Here is an 18,301-nt window from a genome sequence, read left to right as displayed (position 1 = left end):
AGAACAAGAGGACAATATCTATTCTGATGAAGAACTAACTGAAGAAGGTTATAATATGAACTGGTTTATATATCGGCAAATTAATGAAAGCTATAAAATGGACAAAAAGATATACAGATTTACAAAAAGACAATCAGATTTGGGAAAAATATTGTTAACAGAAGAAAATGAGTTAATATCAAAACTATACAAAATACTGCTGAAAATGGAAACAGAAAATGAACAGATAAAGGAATGTATGATAAAATGGGCTCAGGAATTTGGTGACAACATTGCATTAAAGACTGGGAATTGAATTGGCAATAAAGATTAAAATACAAATTAGCAATAGGTTTGAAGGAAAACTACTATAAAATCCAATATAGGTGGTACCTACTCCTGAAAACAAAATGTATAAGAACACCAGTGATAGGTGCTGGAAATGTAAGAGTGAGAAGGGCACCACATTACATATGTGATGGCAGTGTGCAAAAGCCAAAAAGATTCTGGTCACAAATACACAAGGTAATCACATGAATCTTGCAAATTAAACTGAACAAAAGCCCCCCAAACTTTTATATTAGGTATAGTAGAAGAGGAAGCAGAAAAAAGATATTGAAAGCTCCACTTCTGCATGATAACAGCAGCCAGAGTAATATGCCCTAGAAAATGGAAAGAAGAGGGGATTCCAGACATAGACAAATGGAGATGGGAGATGTTTGATTATAAGGAAAAAGGTTAAATTAACACAACTACTTAGAATTGCACCGACAGAAAAAATTGAGGTTTGGGGCAGAATGAATGAGTACTTTCAAGCAATATGATTTCTGTTTGTATATCTGTTTACATATTTATTCCTGGATTACATACAGTACATTGATTAAGGTGCATTAAGAAGTAAGGATCATAATAGATTTCTAGAGTCAAAGGCATATTGATATACAAATTTATGAATGGTGTATGTTAATGAAAGTAGTAAAGAAGGCAAAAGAATTTTTAATTTTTTTTTATTATAAATGGTATTTAACTACTGTCCACAGGAAAATAGTTTTGATTGAGAAGATAGTGATATGCAGTAATACCAAATATGAGAATAGTAAGTAATATGGGGGAAAGGAGGCGAGTAGTAAGTAAAAGGAATATAAAACATCCAAGAAAAAGATCTCAGAGTAAAGGAAAGGAAGTATTATGTTCATGTTTATTTTATGTATTTTAATCGATTGTTATGTCATGTTTATGTTATGTTATGTCTTGTAGTTTATGTTATGTTATATCTAGTAGTGATGTTGATTTTTATGTGTTGAAAATAAAAAAAGAAAAGAAAAGAAAGTATTTCCCATCAGCCTTTGACAAGAAGAACCATCTCTGGCAAAAATAATAGTGGCCTCATCTTTCTTCCAAATTCCATGTATTAACTGCTTCTTGTTTCCTGGTTTTAACCTTTGCTAATTGTTTTGTTGCACTACTTTATCTTGTACTTTAGTATGTTGTTCTTATTTCATTGCTTTTAATGTATTATTGTTGGCTAATTTGAAGCCTTTTAGAGGAAAAGTGGGAGCAAAAAGACTGAAGATAACTACAGAAAGGTGCACGATAACTACATTTAGGGATCTGTTACATCCGTTCATTCAAAGAAAGCAAGGCTTTATTTATTTTGTTGTTAAAACAATAGGGGCTTGACTAAACTAGGCAGCTTATGGGATGGGGTTTGGAGCAACCAATGAGCTGCCACAATCTACAGGACTCAGAATGTCCTTCAGGTGTGGAAGGAATCAGGGATGTACTGTATAGCATCATCAGTAGGCTAACTTGACAGGCACTGGACAAACCACATACCACCATCTTTGAAAACCTTGGAATTGTTTCCAGGCCTGACAGTTGTCCCATGGCTAATCTAAACCTAGGGGCAGTACACACGGGTGCTTTGTGATGCCCTGATGCCAAAATTAGGACTCACTATGGTGCAACAGCTATATGCACCAAGCCCTAATATTGGCACCATTATGTCACAAGGCTGCAGCCTCATCCACACAGGATGCAGCCTCGTGATGTAAGGGCACCAGAGCACCCATGCGCCTCTGGGTGGAAGCAGCATCATAAGGGCTGCAACGCAGCCCTTATTGCACCGCAAAAAGGAGCCACTCTAAGGCAGCTCCTTTTTTGCTGCGCAGCGTTGCCTCCCTGTTTGGTTGCTGTGGCAATGCGGTGCAGCAAAGAGGGGTGGCATTTCATGGCCCGTGTGTACAGTCCCCTAATTCCAAAGTAACCAGCTTTTAAAATACTATTAGATGAGAAACAAAGGGACTACTATGTTATCTGACCAGCTCAGTGGCCCTTGAAGATTTTCTAACAGAACATCTTCAATACCTAATTAGTAAGCATATTTTCTCAGCACTTGGTTCATGTATTCTAGATGAAACTGTAATTGATGCTGGTGCTTATCTCTCATTTATTTTATTTTTACCTTTAAAAAAAAAGTTTTCAGAGTGCAACTTGCTAACAAACATGGTCTTGAAAATGTTGGAAAATTTAGAAATTTGTTTCATTAAAATGTGAACAGAACACAAAATCTTCCAAATATAACTTTCATTAGGCCTGCTTGTACCACTCAATTAGCTCATAGTGCAGTTAACATAGATCTAGGCTATGCATTATCGCATCAAACATGGCAAGGTACATCCTTTTTAGTTTGTGGGCTGGTTCACCAAGACTTTGGTTGTGATGAGTAACAGTTAAATATACTTCATGCACTGAGCCATCAAGACAGATGTAGTTTAAATACTGTGCCTTTCCATGTAGAAAATTGCTTATTCTCCAAATATTCATCATTTAACTGGAAGCCCCTCAGGAAATTGGGATACTCTGCCATTGTTGGGCGTCCTGTTAAGACGTCTCGGAGAGCAGAAGCAAGGCGACCTGGGGGTGTGACTAGCCGAGTTTCCAGACTGTATGGATCTGAAGATATAAGAGAATCATCTGAAAAAGAGTAAAAATGTTTGAGTCCCTTGACTGCATGTGTGGTTATAGGTACCATTACAGTAATTGAATCCATCAGAGGAGAAAGGTTTAGTGAAAAAGAATATCCTTTGTATGTAAAGTTCCTTGAAAAGTATTTACTCCTCTTGACTTTTGCACATTTAACTGGATTTACTTTAAATTTAATGGATTTAATTGGCATTGTTTCTGATTGATGTACATAATATACTCAACACTTTGAAGATGCAAAATATTTCTTATTGGGGCACAAATTTAAGTACCCTGCCTAAATACCCTAAAGGCACCATATCCCATCTGATCTCAGAAGTTAAACAGGTTAATAGATGGATGGGAGATCACCAACAAATATGAGGTACTAGGCTATATTTCAGAGGAACTGGCAAAAAAAAATTGCACCTTCCCTGTGTTGGGTGTCTTGTGTATATCAAATAACAACCCCAATTATAAAGCCATTTTGATCCACTGTTGTAACAAAAAATGTGGAAAATTCAAGGGGCAGTTGAATACTTTTGCAAGAAAGCTATTGCCGAAACAAACCTAAATCAAAGCCAAAGCCGAATCATTGATGTGCAAAACAAAAATGTTAGTGAACACTGAAACGATAGGTGGATATTTGTCAGGCCAGAGCAGATCAGGTAGAAAACAAGTCATCTTATAAGATATTCCAATTACTGGATTTTTCCCCCATTTAAAAATAAGGTTGCCCATAAATTCTAGAACACTGGCAGAATGGTTGCTTTGCACTTGAGAAATAGAGCCACAACTGTCCCTGCAAACAACGTCACATGATGGTGTGCATCCATAAAAAGAAGGCTTGCCTCTCTTTTTTGTACAATTCCTAGCATTTCCATTCTGTTTTCAAGCAGGAGGTGATCAAAATACAGTCTGCCCTCCCCATACGCAGGGATCCGTTCCGGACACACACACACCCATATGGGAAAAAGAGTGTATGCTCAAGCCCCATAGGAAATAATGGGGCGCATGCTCGCGGTGGCTCACTGAGTGCATGGCGCGAGTATATGCCCCATTATTTCTGCCTGGGCTTGCCTTCCACGTGAGCTCAAAGCCACGGAAGGCAAGCCCACCTATAAGGAGGACAGACTGTATTGAAAACTATGACCAAGCTGAGCCTAGATCCTGGGCTAGATAAATCAATGATCTAGTTCAACATAAAACAGCTTCATAAGTGACACTAAAGTAAATAAATTTAATATCTTTTAATGCATATTAGCACATATGTTTAACTGTATTCATCTACGTGTATGTATTTGGTCATATATCTAAACTGTATTTTGTACTCTGGTTCAATCAAAATCCTCTCCTTTGTATGAATGTTTTTCCCCCAGCTGACAAATAATTTGTTACAGAATCACAGAATATTACACCCTATCTCCTTTAACTGTAATGAGGTAATTAATTCACACAAGCCCACTATCAAATAAAAGTATGAGAATATTTTCCCCCAAATTAAAAAAGGCAAAGCTGAAGGAAGTCATATTACCAATGTCTTCTATTCTGTCTCTTGTCCATTTGTGCCAGAAGTCTTCTGAATTAGTGGCCAAGTGCCAGAAAAACATGAAATCCAAAGAAAAAATACTGCTCCACATGCCTGCGAAATAGAAGTGATTTTTAAATTATATCTATATAATGAAATGCCTTTTACATTTTCATTGCTACTCTCTTCTTAGTATCTGAAGGTTATTTTCTACATCTTTGAACTTTGTTTTAGCTCTGTCTCTCACACACCCTGAAAGCTTGTTCTTCTTGTGACTCCTAGGAGATTATCGCATGGAGAAATAACCCAACTGCCTGCTAACAGGATGCAGCCAGGTTACAAGATGCAGGCGGGTATTATCTCTCATAATTCCCTGCTGAATCCACCATGCAATTACATCCCAGCAGCATCTCAAGTCCTAGTCTCGCTTCGGAGGGTGCTTTTCAAAGCTTGGAGCTTTCTGTCTTTGAAAAGCTGCCTCCGAAGTGCGTCTGGGACCTGGGATGCAGCCAGGATGCAATCACCCAGTAGAATCGGCAGTAAATTATGAGCAATAATACATCCCACAACCCAGCTGCATCCCATTAAGGAACAGTTGGGTTATTTGTTCATGCAGTAATCTCCCTAGCGATGAGATTTGGTTCGCCAGAGGGAGGAGAAAAACAGAAGAGACAACACAGTATTTGTTGGGGTGGAAAAGGCCAGTACTTTATTGTTTACAACCTCTGTGCAGTCTTGTGTTCTTCTACATCAGAGCCAGTTTGCTATTATGGGATGATCCATTTACCAACCTCTGTTCAACAGCCCACCATCTGAGAACAATGGAACTGATGTAATCGGTGGACTGCTAGATGGTAACTCTTCCACTATCACTGAGTGAGGCTGGGTTCCATGGCTCCCATGATGGGCCAAAGCTTCTAGATTTCACCTCAAATATTCTGTAAGAGAATCCCTCCCAACTAAGGTGAGTAAGCATATTCAATGCAAGCTAGCACCAAACCCCATGTCCAAACACACTAAGCCCTCAACAAAAATGCATTCAACATTCTGACATAAAAGCAATATATTTGTTGTGGCGCTGGCAATGAAGACAAAACTTCCTTGTTAAGGTAGCAGCCAATTTGTAAAATTCCTCTTCACTTCATCAACTGGCAGCTGCCTAAAACTATTGTGGTTCTATAATTATGTATAATTAGAATATTGATGCCCTCTACAGTTTTAATTCAGAAGAGGCTTCTGCATTCACAGTGGGCACTACATTTAGATGTGTTGTTGTGCATAAGATCTTTGCATTGTGTGGCACACATCACTTAATGCATCAGCTCCCTCTTCAGCAGTCCTTGCAAAAATAAAAGTAATTTAGAGATTAAAATGGTAGTACAACTGATTTCTGTCACATAATCTCAGTTTAGTTCCAACTGAGGTACTATATTATAACTAATTGTTGATTTCCCTTAGCACACAAGTTTACCTTGCATGTAGCAGATCCGCATTTCTGGGAGCCTCTTCATCACTCGTCCCATGAAGAAGTCACTGCCAAAATCTTCTACACGAATGTATGCTCCATATTTGAAGCTTCCCACTTCATAAGGTGTGAACTCCACCCATTCTGTGAGCACAACAAAATTGAGATGTAATATGTATTAGAGAATCTCAATAATGAGACTGCTCAAGGAAGGAAGGAAGATGGGAAGGAAAGAGGGAAAGGGAAAGGAAAAGTGAGAAAAGAAGAGAGGTGCTGTTCTAAAATGTTAATCAGAAGAGTTGAGAAGGTACTGTGAGTCCATGTGAAGCACTATGACTATGGTAATGGTAAACCACTCCCTGACGCCTCTCCTTCCTCTAGCTCTGGCAGAAGAATGCCCCCTTTCCAGAATTTCACAGTGACTAAAAAAGAATGACATCCTTCATTAAAACATTTTAAACTCAACTTACAATTTTTAGTCAGACAAATCTCCTCGATATCATCTGCAACAGAAGGTTAAACTGCTTTTGCCTTATTTGTCTCAAGCTCTGAACTTATTTGTCACAAGCTCTGAACTGCCCTAGATTTACTACTTCCAGATACGAGGTAGTATCTAATGAACTCCTCCCACCAATGAAATTTCTTATCAGTGGAATGGGAAGTGGGGGACAGCATCTCCCATTCCAGCACCCTCAAATTTTGCTCCAGACGGTTGTAGGACCCTTCACAGAATATTCCGAAGAGGAACAGGATGAGAAGAGGAGAAGAAAGTTCTGGTGATCTAGTGAAAATATCTTGGCATGAGATTAGTTCATTGACTTGCAAGTGCCAAAATAAACTGGGCCTCTTAACTAGTCACTGATTTTGTCAAGTGAAATCTAATTGTAGCTTGATTTTTTTAACCAAATTAAAATAACAAAATACTATAAATAACTGTGCTCACATACAGTGCAATCCTTTTAAGCAGATCTGTGATATGAGCAGTCAAGGGTGAAGTCAGGTTAAAATGCTGAGATGAGGCACCCTACTACTTTTCCCGCACTTTTAATCATAAAAACACTGTGAACATCAGTCTTATCTTATCTTGGAAGCTAAGCAGATCAGGTCTGGTTAATATTTGGATAGAATTTCTAAGCCCTCTGGATCCACAGATTTTTTTTATCCACAGATTTAAGCATCTACGGTTGGAAAATATTTTTCAAAATGTATACATTCCAAAAAGCAAACCTTGATTTTACCCTTTTATGTAAGGGAAACCATTCTACTGTGTCATTGTATTTAATGAGACTTGAGCATCCATGGATTTGGGGTCCTGGAACCAAATCCGAGCAGATACCAAGGGCCCACTGTACAGCCAGGAAAGTATCCTGCCTGAAATCCTGGAGAGCTACTCCTTGTTAAGAATTGACAATACTGGGCTAGACAGATTATAAAGTAGTTTCCTGTGGTCCTAGCAGCAATGCCTCTGTATTCTCTGTAACTAAAGAGAACAACATCACTGCACACAGAAGAATCCAGCTTATTACGTAAAGGAAAAGATGCTGCTAGAAATTGATAATTTAAAATTAAATTATTATACTGAACTTCCTCCTGCTCCAATTTAAGTGGGGATGGGGAAAGATAGACTATCTTTGAACTGGTTCAACTTATGATTAAAAAGTCAACACTCAGTATTTGTTACTGTACCATAAGTACAGATAGACATGTAAGACAGTTTACAATAGCAACCTTACCTCTAAAATCCTGGGCGCTATACTCTTTTTTGAGACTGACGGCCAAGTAAATGGGTAAAGGATTCTGACCCTGACACACAGCCAGTTGCTCATTTGAGAGTATATGATTGTCTCTCTGCAAAAAGAAAGAGAGAAATAATTGTGATAAAAATTGTGAGTTCACTAGTTTAAGGACCATTTCAAATCTGGGACATACATGCACACAGGTCCACATGCATTGGCTGGCATGTGCTCACAGATGTTTTTCTATAGGCTTTGAGGCTGTAGAATTCCCTCCTGCAGGAGGCTAGGGTTAGCCCTCATTCACCATTGTCTGTCAGCAGGCAAAGACCTCATTTAAGCAAAACTTTGTCTTTTATGTAGGTGGCTATTGCAGAAAGATCTTGCAATGGGGCGCTGCAGTATTTGAATGGGGCACTGAAGTATTTAAAAATGTTTTAAACTGTTTTGAATTAGTGAGTTTTACTAGAATTGTTTATTTAATTGCTTTTTTAAACATATGTACCATAAGTAATTTTAGCTATATTTAGCTTTACCCTCTGCTAGAAGTCCCATCCTGGAAGAAAGGCAGCATACAAATGAAATAAATATAAAGAAAGTTATAAATAAAATCAAATAAAGTGGAGTTTTGTTAGAGACATTAACTTTTGCACTTGGTGAAATTCTGTGGCAAAGAACCAAAGTGTAGCAACTTGCTGCTTGGATTACTGAACCCATGGCTATATTTACTAATGTTAACCTATATAGTGTGGATGTACAGGGATAAAAGTGACAAGGGCTGAGTCACCTGTATAAGAGGACTGAGGCCTTGGTGTTGACCTGTTTCTTACATGTAATATGTAATAGCATTAAAAGAGGTCTTTTCTGTCAGGCCAGCCAGTTGTTTCTGGGAAATAAACAAGCTTCATTTATACATTGTTTCATACGGCCTAAGCAGTGTCTAAGCCATTTACAACTGTAAGCTAATTTGCCCCCAACAATCTAGGTACTAATTTTAGCGACCTCAGAAGGATGCAAGCCTGAGTCAAGCTTGAGCCCTTTTGCTGGTCTTGAACTCGCAACCTTGTGGTTTATGAGTGAGTGGCTGCAGTACAGGCATTTAACCACTGCGCCACCACAAGCCTAGAGTATGTCCTGCTGTTGCTACAGGTTTCATCTTGCCATCATGATGAATAGTCACAAAGAGAGGTACTCCATGATTTTGTCTAAACCCCTTTTATAAAGCAGTGTGGGGAACTTCATGCTGGGCTTACCATGTTCTTCCCATGAACACCATCGCCAACCTAACAAGCCCTTGACCCTGGCACTGAAATGTAGGGCAGGCTTGCATGTGATGATTTGGATGTACTTAGAACTCTTAGGAGATTATTACATAGCCATTTTTGCCCTGACCATGCACAGGAAGGACACGGTAGGAACAGGGAAAAATGGGTGTTATTACACAGAAAATTGCTGCTGTGCTGCCGCCTGATCATCACCCGTCCTCCAGGCATGCTCTGCTGGCTGGTTTTGGTGGTATGGAAACCTTCCCCTGGGCGCACAATGGTCAGACAGCAGCATAGCAGCAATTAACTGTGTGATAACACCCGTTTTCCCCCATTCCAACCCTATCCCATCCCATGCATGGCCAGGGCAAAAATGGCCATGCCATAATCTCCTTAATGTATCCTGTTTCATCAGGATTCATAATAATGCTGAACGCTCTATTCTCATTCAACAGAAAATAATTAGAGCTCCTCTGAAGACCTTACCGTCAATATAATAAGCATGGAGAACTGAGAGAGGGGAATACATGCATGTGAACAGTGCAGGGGGCAGGGGCAGTGTGCCCTGGGAGAATCGGGAATTTCTGAAAGGGCTCTCATCTTGAGGCATTTGAATCTCATAGATTAATTATATAGGGTGTGGAGAAGTACTTTCCTTTCAAACTATACCCTTTCAAAACATTTGGCTGTGCCCAAATACCTTCTTCTTTTGAACTAGTCTTAATCATATTTCAAAATGGGGGGAAATAGCCATTACCCCATCATTTAACATGGACTCAACAACAAGTCCCCAGAGATCTATAAATGAAGTGTCGTAGCCCTCCTCAGTTCTCTGTTTCAGTTCATGATAATAATATTTCAGATTATCCACAGAAAAACAGCTCAGCTTGCACTTTGTCACTTGCTTCTGTGCTTTATTAATGGCTTCCTCCATGTACGTATGTGACCAGTCAGGATCTTCATACAATTTCCCCATAGTCCTGCATTCACAAAGAAAACAGCATTCATCCACACAAAAAAGGTTTGCCAAAAAATGACAATCTTCCACACACAAAAAATAGCCACATTACATTTTGCTCAAATTGTTGTCTTTTGTGCAGAAAATTGCAAACCTGCACACAAAAAAATCTAGCAGAAAAACAAATGTCTGGAATAAATAATATAAACCACATGGAGGTTTTGTGCAAAATTTCTGGTTTGTACATAAAAAAACAACCATCTTGCACAAAATACACACAGCTACTGGATATAGTGGGTTTTGCACACACACCAAAATGATTCTCATGCAAAAATGACCATGTGTTAACTTCTCAAAATGTGTGTGAATGTGTGAATTGTCATAACAAAGGATAACAAGGTCTCTAGTTAGGCTGCATAAACTGCCAGAAATTCCAAAAATATGACCAAACTCTTAATCCCAGACCCAAAGTGGCTGGACATCTGCTGCTGATTTTGAAAAATGAGTATCCTTTGATGTTAAACAATGCTTTTTTATCTAAAAGGTGAATTATTTATTTAAAAAGTGATACTATCTGCCATCTGTATCTACCAATTCTGTTTACATGGATTCAACCATCCACAGCCTGAAAATATTGCCTCCCAAAAGCAAATCTGATTTTGCCATTTTATATAAGGGACACCATTTCACTGCACCATTGTATATACTAGGACTTGAGCATCCACAGATTTTGGTATCCATGGGGAATCCTGTAACCAAAGCCCAGTAGATACCAAAGGCCCACTGTAATTCCTACTTATAAAATGAATCCAGCTGAGGCAATTCACACTCCCCCCTTCTTCTTTTTTTAATTGGCTAGAAAAAGTATTGCTTTGGGGCATCAGGGGTATTCAAAATCATTAAAACAGCCCAAAGGGCTGCATGAAGCTCCAGGGCCTAATTTTACCCACCTCTGTACTAAGGTTTGGCATTAGCTTGTTTCAAATAAATACAGCTAATATCAATTACACTATACAGTGGGTCCTTGGTATCTGCTGGGGTTTGGTTTCAGCCCCCTCCCCCTGATATCAAAATTCGTGGATGCTCTAGTCCTATTGTATACAATGGTGTAGTAAATGGAATCTTTATATAATATCATAAACAACTCAAAAACCCATCGATATGGAGGTCCAACTGTATTTTAAGCTAAAATGAAAATTGTTCAGAATTTCTCCTTTTGGGTATTCTGGGTGAGGGCATGAACATCTGAGGTTTGCTTAAAGCCATTTTCATAAAATTGATGTTTCAGGCAGTGCTGACACCATGGAAAGCTGTACATATTGTTTTGAATATATTCAACAATACAGTGGTTAATCATATATTAACTGAACAAAGCGTGCAGACATTAGCAACCTGAACTCATTACCATGTTGTGCCAGATAAACCCGTGAGATATGTAATACTGTCCAACAAGTTCAGCTTCTGCAAACCCAGAAGGCTTCCATACATTGCTGTAAATGACCTGATTCCACCACCTGTTGTCATGATTGCCACCACAGGTACCTGTTCAGTGGAGAAAATCCAAGAATAAATGGTGGTAAGCTTTCGTACATTATTTCAAGAGAACAATTTTTATGAAAGAAAACTAAGTAGAGATTAAAATAATACTGGAAAATATTTGAAAGGGGGTTGATAACTGTGTTTCTCAAGTATCAGGAAGCCCTAAAAAGGAGAATCCTGGACTGATGAGAATCTTGCAGTTTGGACAATTTCTGCACAAAATTCACATTATTTATTCATGTATTTATTTGCATAGAACTGCAGCAGGAAGAAAATGCATAGAATTTTATTTTCTGTGATGAAAATGCTATATTTTGAAATTCTGACTTCCAAATTGTAAATAGTCTTTGAAACTGTGCGGTTTTTAAAGATTGTCTTGCATCAGTAATGAAATTGTTAAAATTATTCAATATACCAATTATTCAACAGTAGCAAAGTACAATAACATCCAAAATCCACAAAACTGTGATACATTTATTGGTCAACCAAAATGAACAAAACACATGTTGCAACTTTTCAAAGCTCAATTGGCTTCTTTATCAGGCAATGATTCATCATCATTGCGTGATGAAGAAGCAAGTGGTGCCTTAAAAGTTTGCAACATGTATTTTGTGCATTTTGGTTGGCCAATAAAATTATCACTGTTTTCTGTATTTTGACTATCAAGTACAATAAACAATATGAACTGTAGGCTTTGGGAGATTATTTTTTTAATGAAAGGAATCTGTTCATCCAGTTGTACTGTTAGTAGACAAGTAGATTATGTACATAGGACACAGAGCCTGTTAACTGTGTCCTAGTTGTTTGGTCCATGTCCGCATCTTATTGTGATCTTGTTTCATTTGAACCCCAGCCCCTCTGTGTTAGCTTGTTTTCCTTCCAAAAGACTATAAGCCTTCATAAACTAGTGCACAGGAAAAAGCGTCAAGCTGGCATATTATCATAAAATGGCATTACAGAACTCATACCAAACATATCAGAGCAAACTACTGCTGCCAGTATCCTCAGGTTTTAAGAAAAACAGCCGGTATTCAAAACCAGGTACAAGCATATTTTGAGTTACAAGACAATTGCCTTGTTTGCTTCAAGGGAAAGTTAAAATAATAGTATGTATATCTGACAAAAGAATTACTACTTTGCCTACTTCATCATCCTGCAACTCTTCCTGCAGATGAACTGCCTTCTTTACTGCAGCAGCAACATATTTCCTCCTCTTCTTTAGGAAATGCTTTTCTTGAGAACACAAATCATATCCTAAGCGCACATCTAGGTCTTTTGTCCTGAAATAGAGTTTACAATGAACGTAATTTTTATAGCTAAGTACTTGAATAGCATGAGGACACCACCACCTACAGTAGTCTAACTATGGATGCATAGACTCTTGCCCCGGTTGTAGCAATGAAGAGGGTGCAGACCAGATAGAACTACTAATTTCTTATCTAAAAATGTACCACAACTCTCACTGTTTTGCTGGTGTAGTTCTATAATTTTTAAAGCTAATCTGATTTATGCACATTATTGCAATTAATTGTAAACCAGGGTATCAGTCAGTTGAGCAGAACTAATTCAATTTTTACAATTTCTTTTAAAGTAGGAGTTTGTTTTGTTACACCTCTTATGTTTTATTTGGATCCAGTATTTCCACTGATTGTTTGTGCATTATTTGTGCAAATAAGACAATTAATCAATTAAGTAACATTTTTACCAGAACAGAGTTCTCCAAAGCTTTCCTCTTGACAAACCAAACTGAATCTATTTGGTTCTCTAAGAAATCAAAGTAAATGTAGGTGTGGTTCAGGTGGGAGAAAATAACTATGAAATACTGTGGAGGCTGGGGGCAAAGAAATTGTATGATCTTTATTCATTAATATTCTATGATTGATTTATTTAGGTTGGTTGGTTGGTTGGTTTTTCAGATTTTTGTTTTGTTTTGGATGGTAATGACCAGCACTAATTTTACTTTGTTACTAGGGGTACTTTTGCCAAATACTGACACTAATCCATTCCTTCATAATCTGTAAATTTGTAAATACACCAATATATGTGAAATACACTTATGCCTTACATGTTCTCTTAACTGAAAGAAATTTACCTTGAAATGCTACACTGAATCTCTCTTTCATTGAAAAGAATAATAAGAGTAAAAATCTGTAACTACATGCTATATATTACTTAAATTAAGAAGAGAAAGGAATTCAGTGGGACAGTTAGTGGGACAGAATGTGTAACTCTTGGATGATAAATGAAGCTATATAGTTGACTAAGTTGTTTTATTAATTTCATGATTAATTTATTTTATTAATTTCAATGGGAATTTAGCACAGCATGACTTTCTGCAGATTAGGGATAGTATCTGTGGCTCTGGATTCAAAAGAGTCAGCAGACTGTTGAAGAGGTTACTTCTGTGTGAACTTGGTACATCTTTTCAGTCCTTGCAGATATGTTTGAGACTCAAATCATACTTTGAGGAAGAAACAACGCAATTCTTGGTGTATGGAAGAATTCAGAATAGAAAAATATTTTACCAGTCTCTTGCCTTCACATGCAGATCAACTGTTTCACTCTGAAAATCAAGAAAGCAATTAAACTTAAGAAAGTAATTAAAACTTCCATCCCGTCAACATTATAACAGTTCAAACAACATTGGCCCCATTCCCACTGGGCAAAAAAGTGGCCTATTTAGCTGCGATTCTAACTCAGATTCTGACTCAGATTTTGACTTGAATCTGACCCATCATTCCCATTAAAAACTGACCCGGTTTTTTTTACTCCTGTTTTTGTTCCCATTGGTATTTTCCCTGTGGTAATTTGAAGCGGGTTATTTTGCTCCCCGTTCCCATTGCCCTTCCAGGACCTCTTTTTTTAAAAAGCAGCTGTCAATCAAGCGCTTAAGCACTTGACATCACAGCCAATCAGTCACTTAGGCACTTTTCCCCTCCGGGAAAGGAAGAAGGAGCCTCTATTCCCCTCAAATCTATTCTCTGGAAGAGAGAAGTAGCCACTATTCCTCCAAAAGCCCTTTGCATCCAAGGCTATTCTGTGTCTTCCCATAGTTCCTCTGGAAGAGAGAAAGAACCTCTAATTCCCCCAAATCCCTTTGCCTCCCCCATCACTCCCTGGGCTGTCTGGGGGGTGATCAAGCAGGCATGTACTGCAAAGCCCATCTGCTGCTCAGGCACTCAGGCAGAGGCGAAAAAAGAATAGTTTTAAATGGTGTTCAATGGGTCTCCTCACACGTCAGTCTATGAATGTGGAGCAGGGAGGAGGTTGCAGGGAGAGTAATGTGTTTACTGCATTTGGAGCTCAATGTAGCGCAAACCCCTTACCCTGCTTACCAATCCACCGGGGGAAATGCTATGTGAATGGAAGAAAATGGTGTCGATAATGCAGGAAAGAGAACAAGCGGGTGACAACCCCAGGCCAGCCCTTTGAGCACTGCTCCTCCCATCCTCAAGATCCCGAATCAGACACCCTTTCGTTCCCATTCATTTGCCCTGAATCAGACTTGGGAGGCACAGGAAAACTCGCTAAAAAGCCACTATTTTTTAGAACCGCTTTATCAACTTATAATTCGGATTTTTCAAGATAAATCGAATCAGATTTGAATTTCAATGGAAACGATATCAGAGCAATGCAGATCGGATTCGCACTCAAATGGAAACGATGCATCCATGATTCGCGTCCTGATTCGTCTTATAAACCAGTGGGAATGGGGCCATTGTTCTGTTACACCAGCAAGAACAAGATGCAAATGAAACCTCCTCCAAGATAGCATAAATGTCTTTAGGACTTACACAGCATAAACCATTTCCTACTAGGGAAGAATAGAACAACACTCCTAAATTGGGATGCCAGGGATTGGAAAAACATATGGTCCATCACTGAGCTATGGCTTCTCCCTCTGTCGCTCCCCCTCCCCACTTTTTCCTGACATTAAATTAAATTCAATACAAAAAATATTTATTTTAAAGACAAAGCACTTACCCCTGCTATTGTTATTTTCTCTTGTATGGGAAGCTCAGTCAAAGGTAAAATCATAGTGGAATTACTTTCTGAGTTTTCTTTAAATGAAGTTAGCTAAAGATAAAAATATGTATATTTAAAAGAAACTCTGGACCTATGTCATATGATTTTTTTTTACTTTGCACAAGGCAGAATAACATCAATTTACTAAAAAGACATTTATTAAAAAGCCTGAAATGAGCTTTTGTGAAGCTGAAAGGTACTATTATATGAGTTCTCATGCAGTATGACTTTTCCCTCTACTCTCCCCCCCCAATCTCCAGATCCTCCAAAATCTTCCACAGATTCTCCTAATTTTCTGGATGAGATTTTGAGGGGCACATGGATGAAGGAGAAAGAATAATTTCCTTCCTATTATTTTGATATAGGCTATTATACCAAAAAACAAGAGGTAGTTGTCCAGTGCAGATTACATCTGTAATTTTAGAAATTTACATCTGTCAGTTTATGAAAAAAAAACAATTGAGGCCTATTTTATAAGTTGCAGTGTGGCAAAAATATTGTATGGTAAAATCTAGCCCTTTCTTTTGTTTCAATTATACCAATTTTTTAAAAAATCAAATTAAGAAAATGCTAAAAAAAAATTCAATTAAGGTTGTGATAGAAGAATCCTCTAGAAGACTATTCCTCTAATTTATTTGAGCCACAAAACATTGATGCAGCATTTACAAGAGTAACATACGTTTGACCATTGTGCTTCGTTAGGCAGTGTAATTTCCAAATTTGATTGAAGATACTTTACACAGTGAAAGTGAAGGACAACTCTTTTACCAAGGCAGGAATCAGGCGGCAGTGGGATCTTCTGTGTTTCCTCATAGGAACCTTTGACTGTAAAAGTCAGATCACCTTCTGCACAGAAAAAAAAAAAAAAACAAAGCAAAACCAGGGGAACAAGAGCAGTAGCTGCTCCCTTGCTTTAAAAATATTTTGTCTGGTAGTCAACATAGTCAGTGTATACAGAATTCCAAGAGGTCAGGCTAGAATGACTACTTATGAACCAAATTTCCAGGATGTTATGTTTCAATGTGAAGTACATCAGAAGCCACATGAGACATAAATTTCCTCCACACGAAAAATATTGGCAGTCAAAGACAAATTTTGTAGAAATGCCAAGCCCAGGAACAGGCTTACTTTAATGAGAAGTAGGGCCTCTTGTAGATTTGTGTCAGATCTATAAGCATGGGTCTGTCATGATGATATGATGGAATTATGATACGATGGTAAGATGACATGATGATATAGCATTATGATAGATGCTGCTTTATTGAGACAGGAATACGAATCATGTGGAAAGGCAAGCTTGGGAAACAATGGGAGGGGCAGGTGGCGAGAGACGAGAGAGATAAAGGAAAGGAAAAGGGAAACATGGAAGGCCACTTTAATCCAGATCAAAGGTTTGTGATCGTAGCCAGGGAGGGGGGCTGGATGGTGGGAGCTCTTAAGTATGATCCAGGGAGAAAACTTTTCAGTTCTGACACAAACCCTGGACAGAGGAACTTCTGTCTCAATTTCTGGAATAAAATCCTTTATTTTAATTACACTAAGAAATTATCTTGGTTATTGGGAACTGAATCCGCTGATCCTGACAATTTTATCATTCTGTGACACAATGTTCCACCACAGTTTTAGGTGGCTTAGGGGTTGTGAATGGCAGGTCACGAATAATGAAATGGATGTAATTTAAATACACACAAACTAGACTGTCCAACAGGTGGGCATGGGTTGAAGGAAGGAATGGGGGCATGTGCTTTGCCAATGAGCCACTGGATACACTGACGCACTGTACAGGTGGTGTATTGCATGTGTGACTCTGTGATCGGTAACATGAGACATCCAATGGGATGGCAGCTGGATGGGAAGAGGGGGTAATTCCAGTCTCAGGTGGTGTGTTCATGCAGTGGTGTACAGAAATGCTGTAGAGGTGGGGGGAAACACAAGAGTTGCAAACTGCCCATGGGTGATTGGCCATGTGGACAGCAGGGTTTCCAACTAGTTTGGAGTCTGGTTTTTCCTCTCCATCTGATCAGGCCCTGAGACTGCATCCACACTACAGAAATAATCAGTTTGACATCTTTTTAATTGCTATGGTTCAATGCTATAGAAACCTGGGACCTGTAGTTTGTTGTGGCACCAGAGCTCTCTGATAGAGAAGGCAAAATGTCTCACAAAACTAAAATTCCCAGAATGCCATAGATTTAGAATCATAGTTGGAAGAGACCACAAGGTCCATCCTGTCCAACCCCCTGCCATGCAGGAACTCACAATCAAAGCAACCTTGACAGATGGCACTGAGCCATGGCAGTTAAAGTGGCATCAAACTGCATTATTTCTGCATTGTGATGCACTCTGAGTGGCAAACTGATATCTTGGCAAGCCACTACATTATCACCTCCCAATGCCTCAAAAATGATATTTCAATAAAATAAAATGTCATTTTGGAGGCATTGCAGATAAAATGGAATAGTAATCCATTAAGTGTGGCTTCAGGTGCTACAGAATGTACTCAGGTTTGTACTAAAGCAACACCAACTACAAATAAATTCACAAAATGTCAAACATATAACATTCCATACATATCCTTAAAGGTGAAACCAGGAAAGGCCCACTAGATGTCATCATACCTCTTCCAGAGTTTCTGAGCTATTTGTTCAAAGCAATACATACATAACCAGTTAATGATGCAATGGCCTCACTTGTGTATTGTTGCTTCAGCTTCTCAAGATCCACTGTAACTTCCAGGTGTGAGACTTCACGAGACTATAAGAGTAATGTGGCATAAATAGCACATTCATCCATTGATCACAACACTCACAAAACCTGCAACCTGAACTGTGACTATTTTGTAAA

At 38.5% G+C, this 18,301-nt stretch overlaps 1 protein-coding gene across 1 annotated transcript in view; it reads right to left on the bottom strand.

The window, feature by feature from the left end:
• LOC149314773 (cytosolic phospholipase A2 epsilon-like) overlaps positions 1-18,301 on the bottom strand; it is a 70,429-nt gene that overhangs the window by 6,250 nt on the left and 45,878 nt on the right. The window contains exons 9-19 of the mRNA XM_089523144.1: positions 18,148-18,211; positions 16,137-16,303; positions 15,416-15,508; positions 13,957-13,994; positions 12,576-12,711; positions 11,298-11,434; positions 9,692-9,914; positions 7,670-7,784; positions 5,943-6,080; positions 4,478-4,585; positions 2,767-2,955 (exon numbers count right to left, since the gene is read on the bottom strand). Coding sequence (XP_089379270.1) covers positions 2,767-2,955; positions 4,478-4,585; positions 5,943-6,080; positions 7,670-7,784; positions 9,692-9,914; positions 11,298-11,434; positions 12,576-12,711; positions 13,957-13,994; positions 15,416-15,508; positions 16,137-16,303; positions 18,148-18,211 — 1,408 coding nt within the window. The remainder of the gene's footprint in view (positions 1-2,766; positions 2,956-4,477; positions 4,586-5,942; positions 6,081-7,669; positions 7,785-9,691; positions 9,915-11,297; positions 11,435-12,575; positions 12,712-13,956; positions 13,995-15,415; positions 15,509-16,136; positions 16,304-18,147; positions 18,212-18,301) is intronic.

The sequence above is a fragment of the Sceloporus occidentalis genome, unplaced genomic scaffold (genome assembly GCF_023333645.1).
Source record: "Sceloporus occidentalis isolate IW3139 unplaced genomic scaffold, rSceOcc1.0.p SCAF_4, whole genome shotgun sequence".
In the NCBI taxonomy this organism is placed as follows: Eukaryota; Metazoa; Chordata; class Lepidosauria; order Squamata; family Phrynosomatidae; genus Sceloporus; species Sceloporus occidentalis.
The sequence above is the reverse complement of the archived record's forward strand: the minus strand, read 5'-3'. Positions and strand labels throughout refer to the sequence as shown.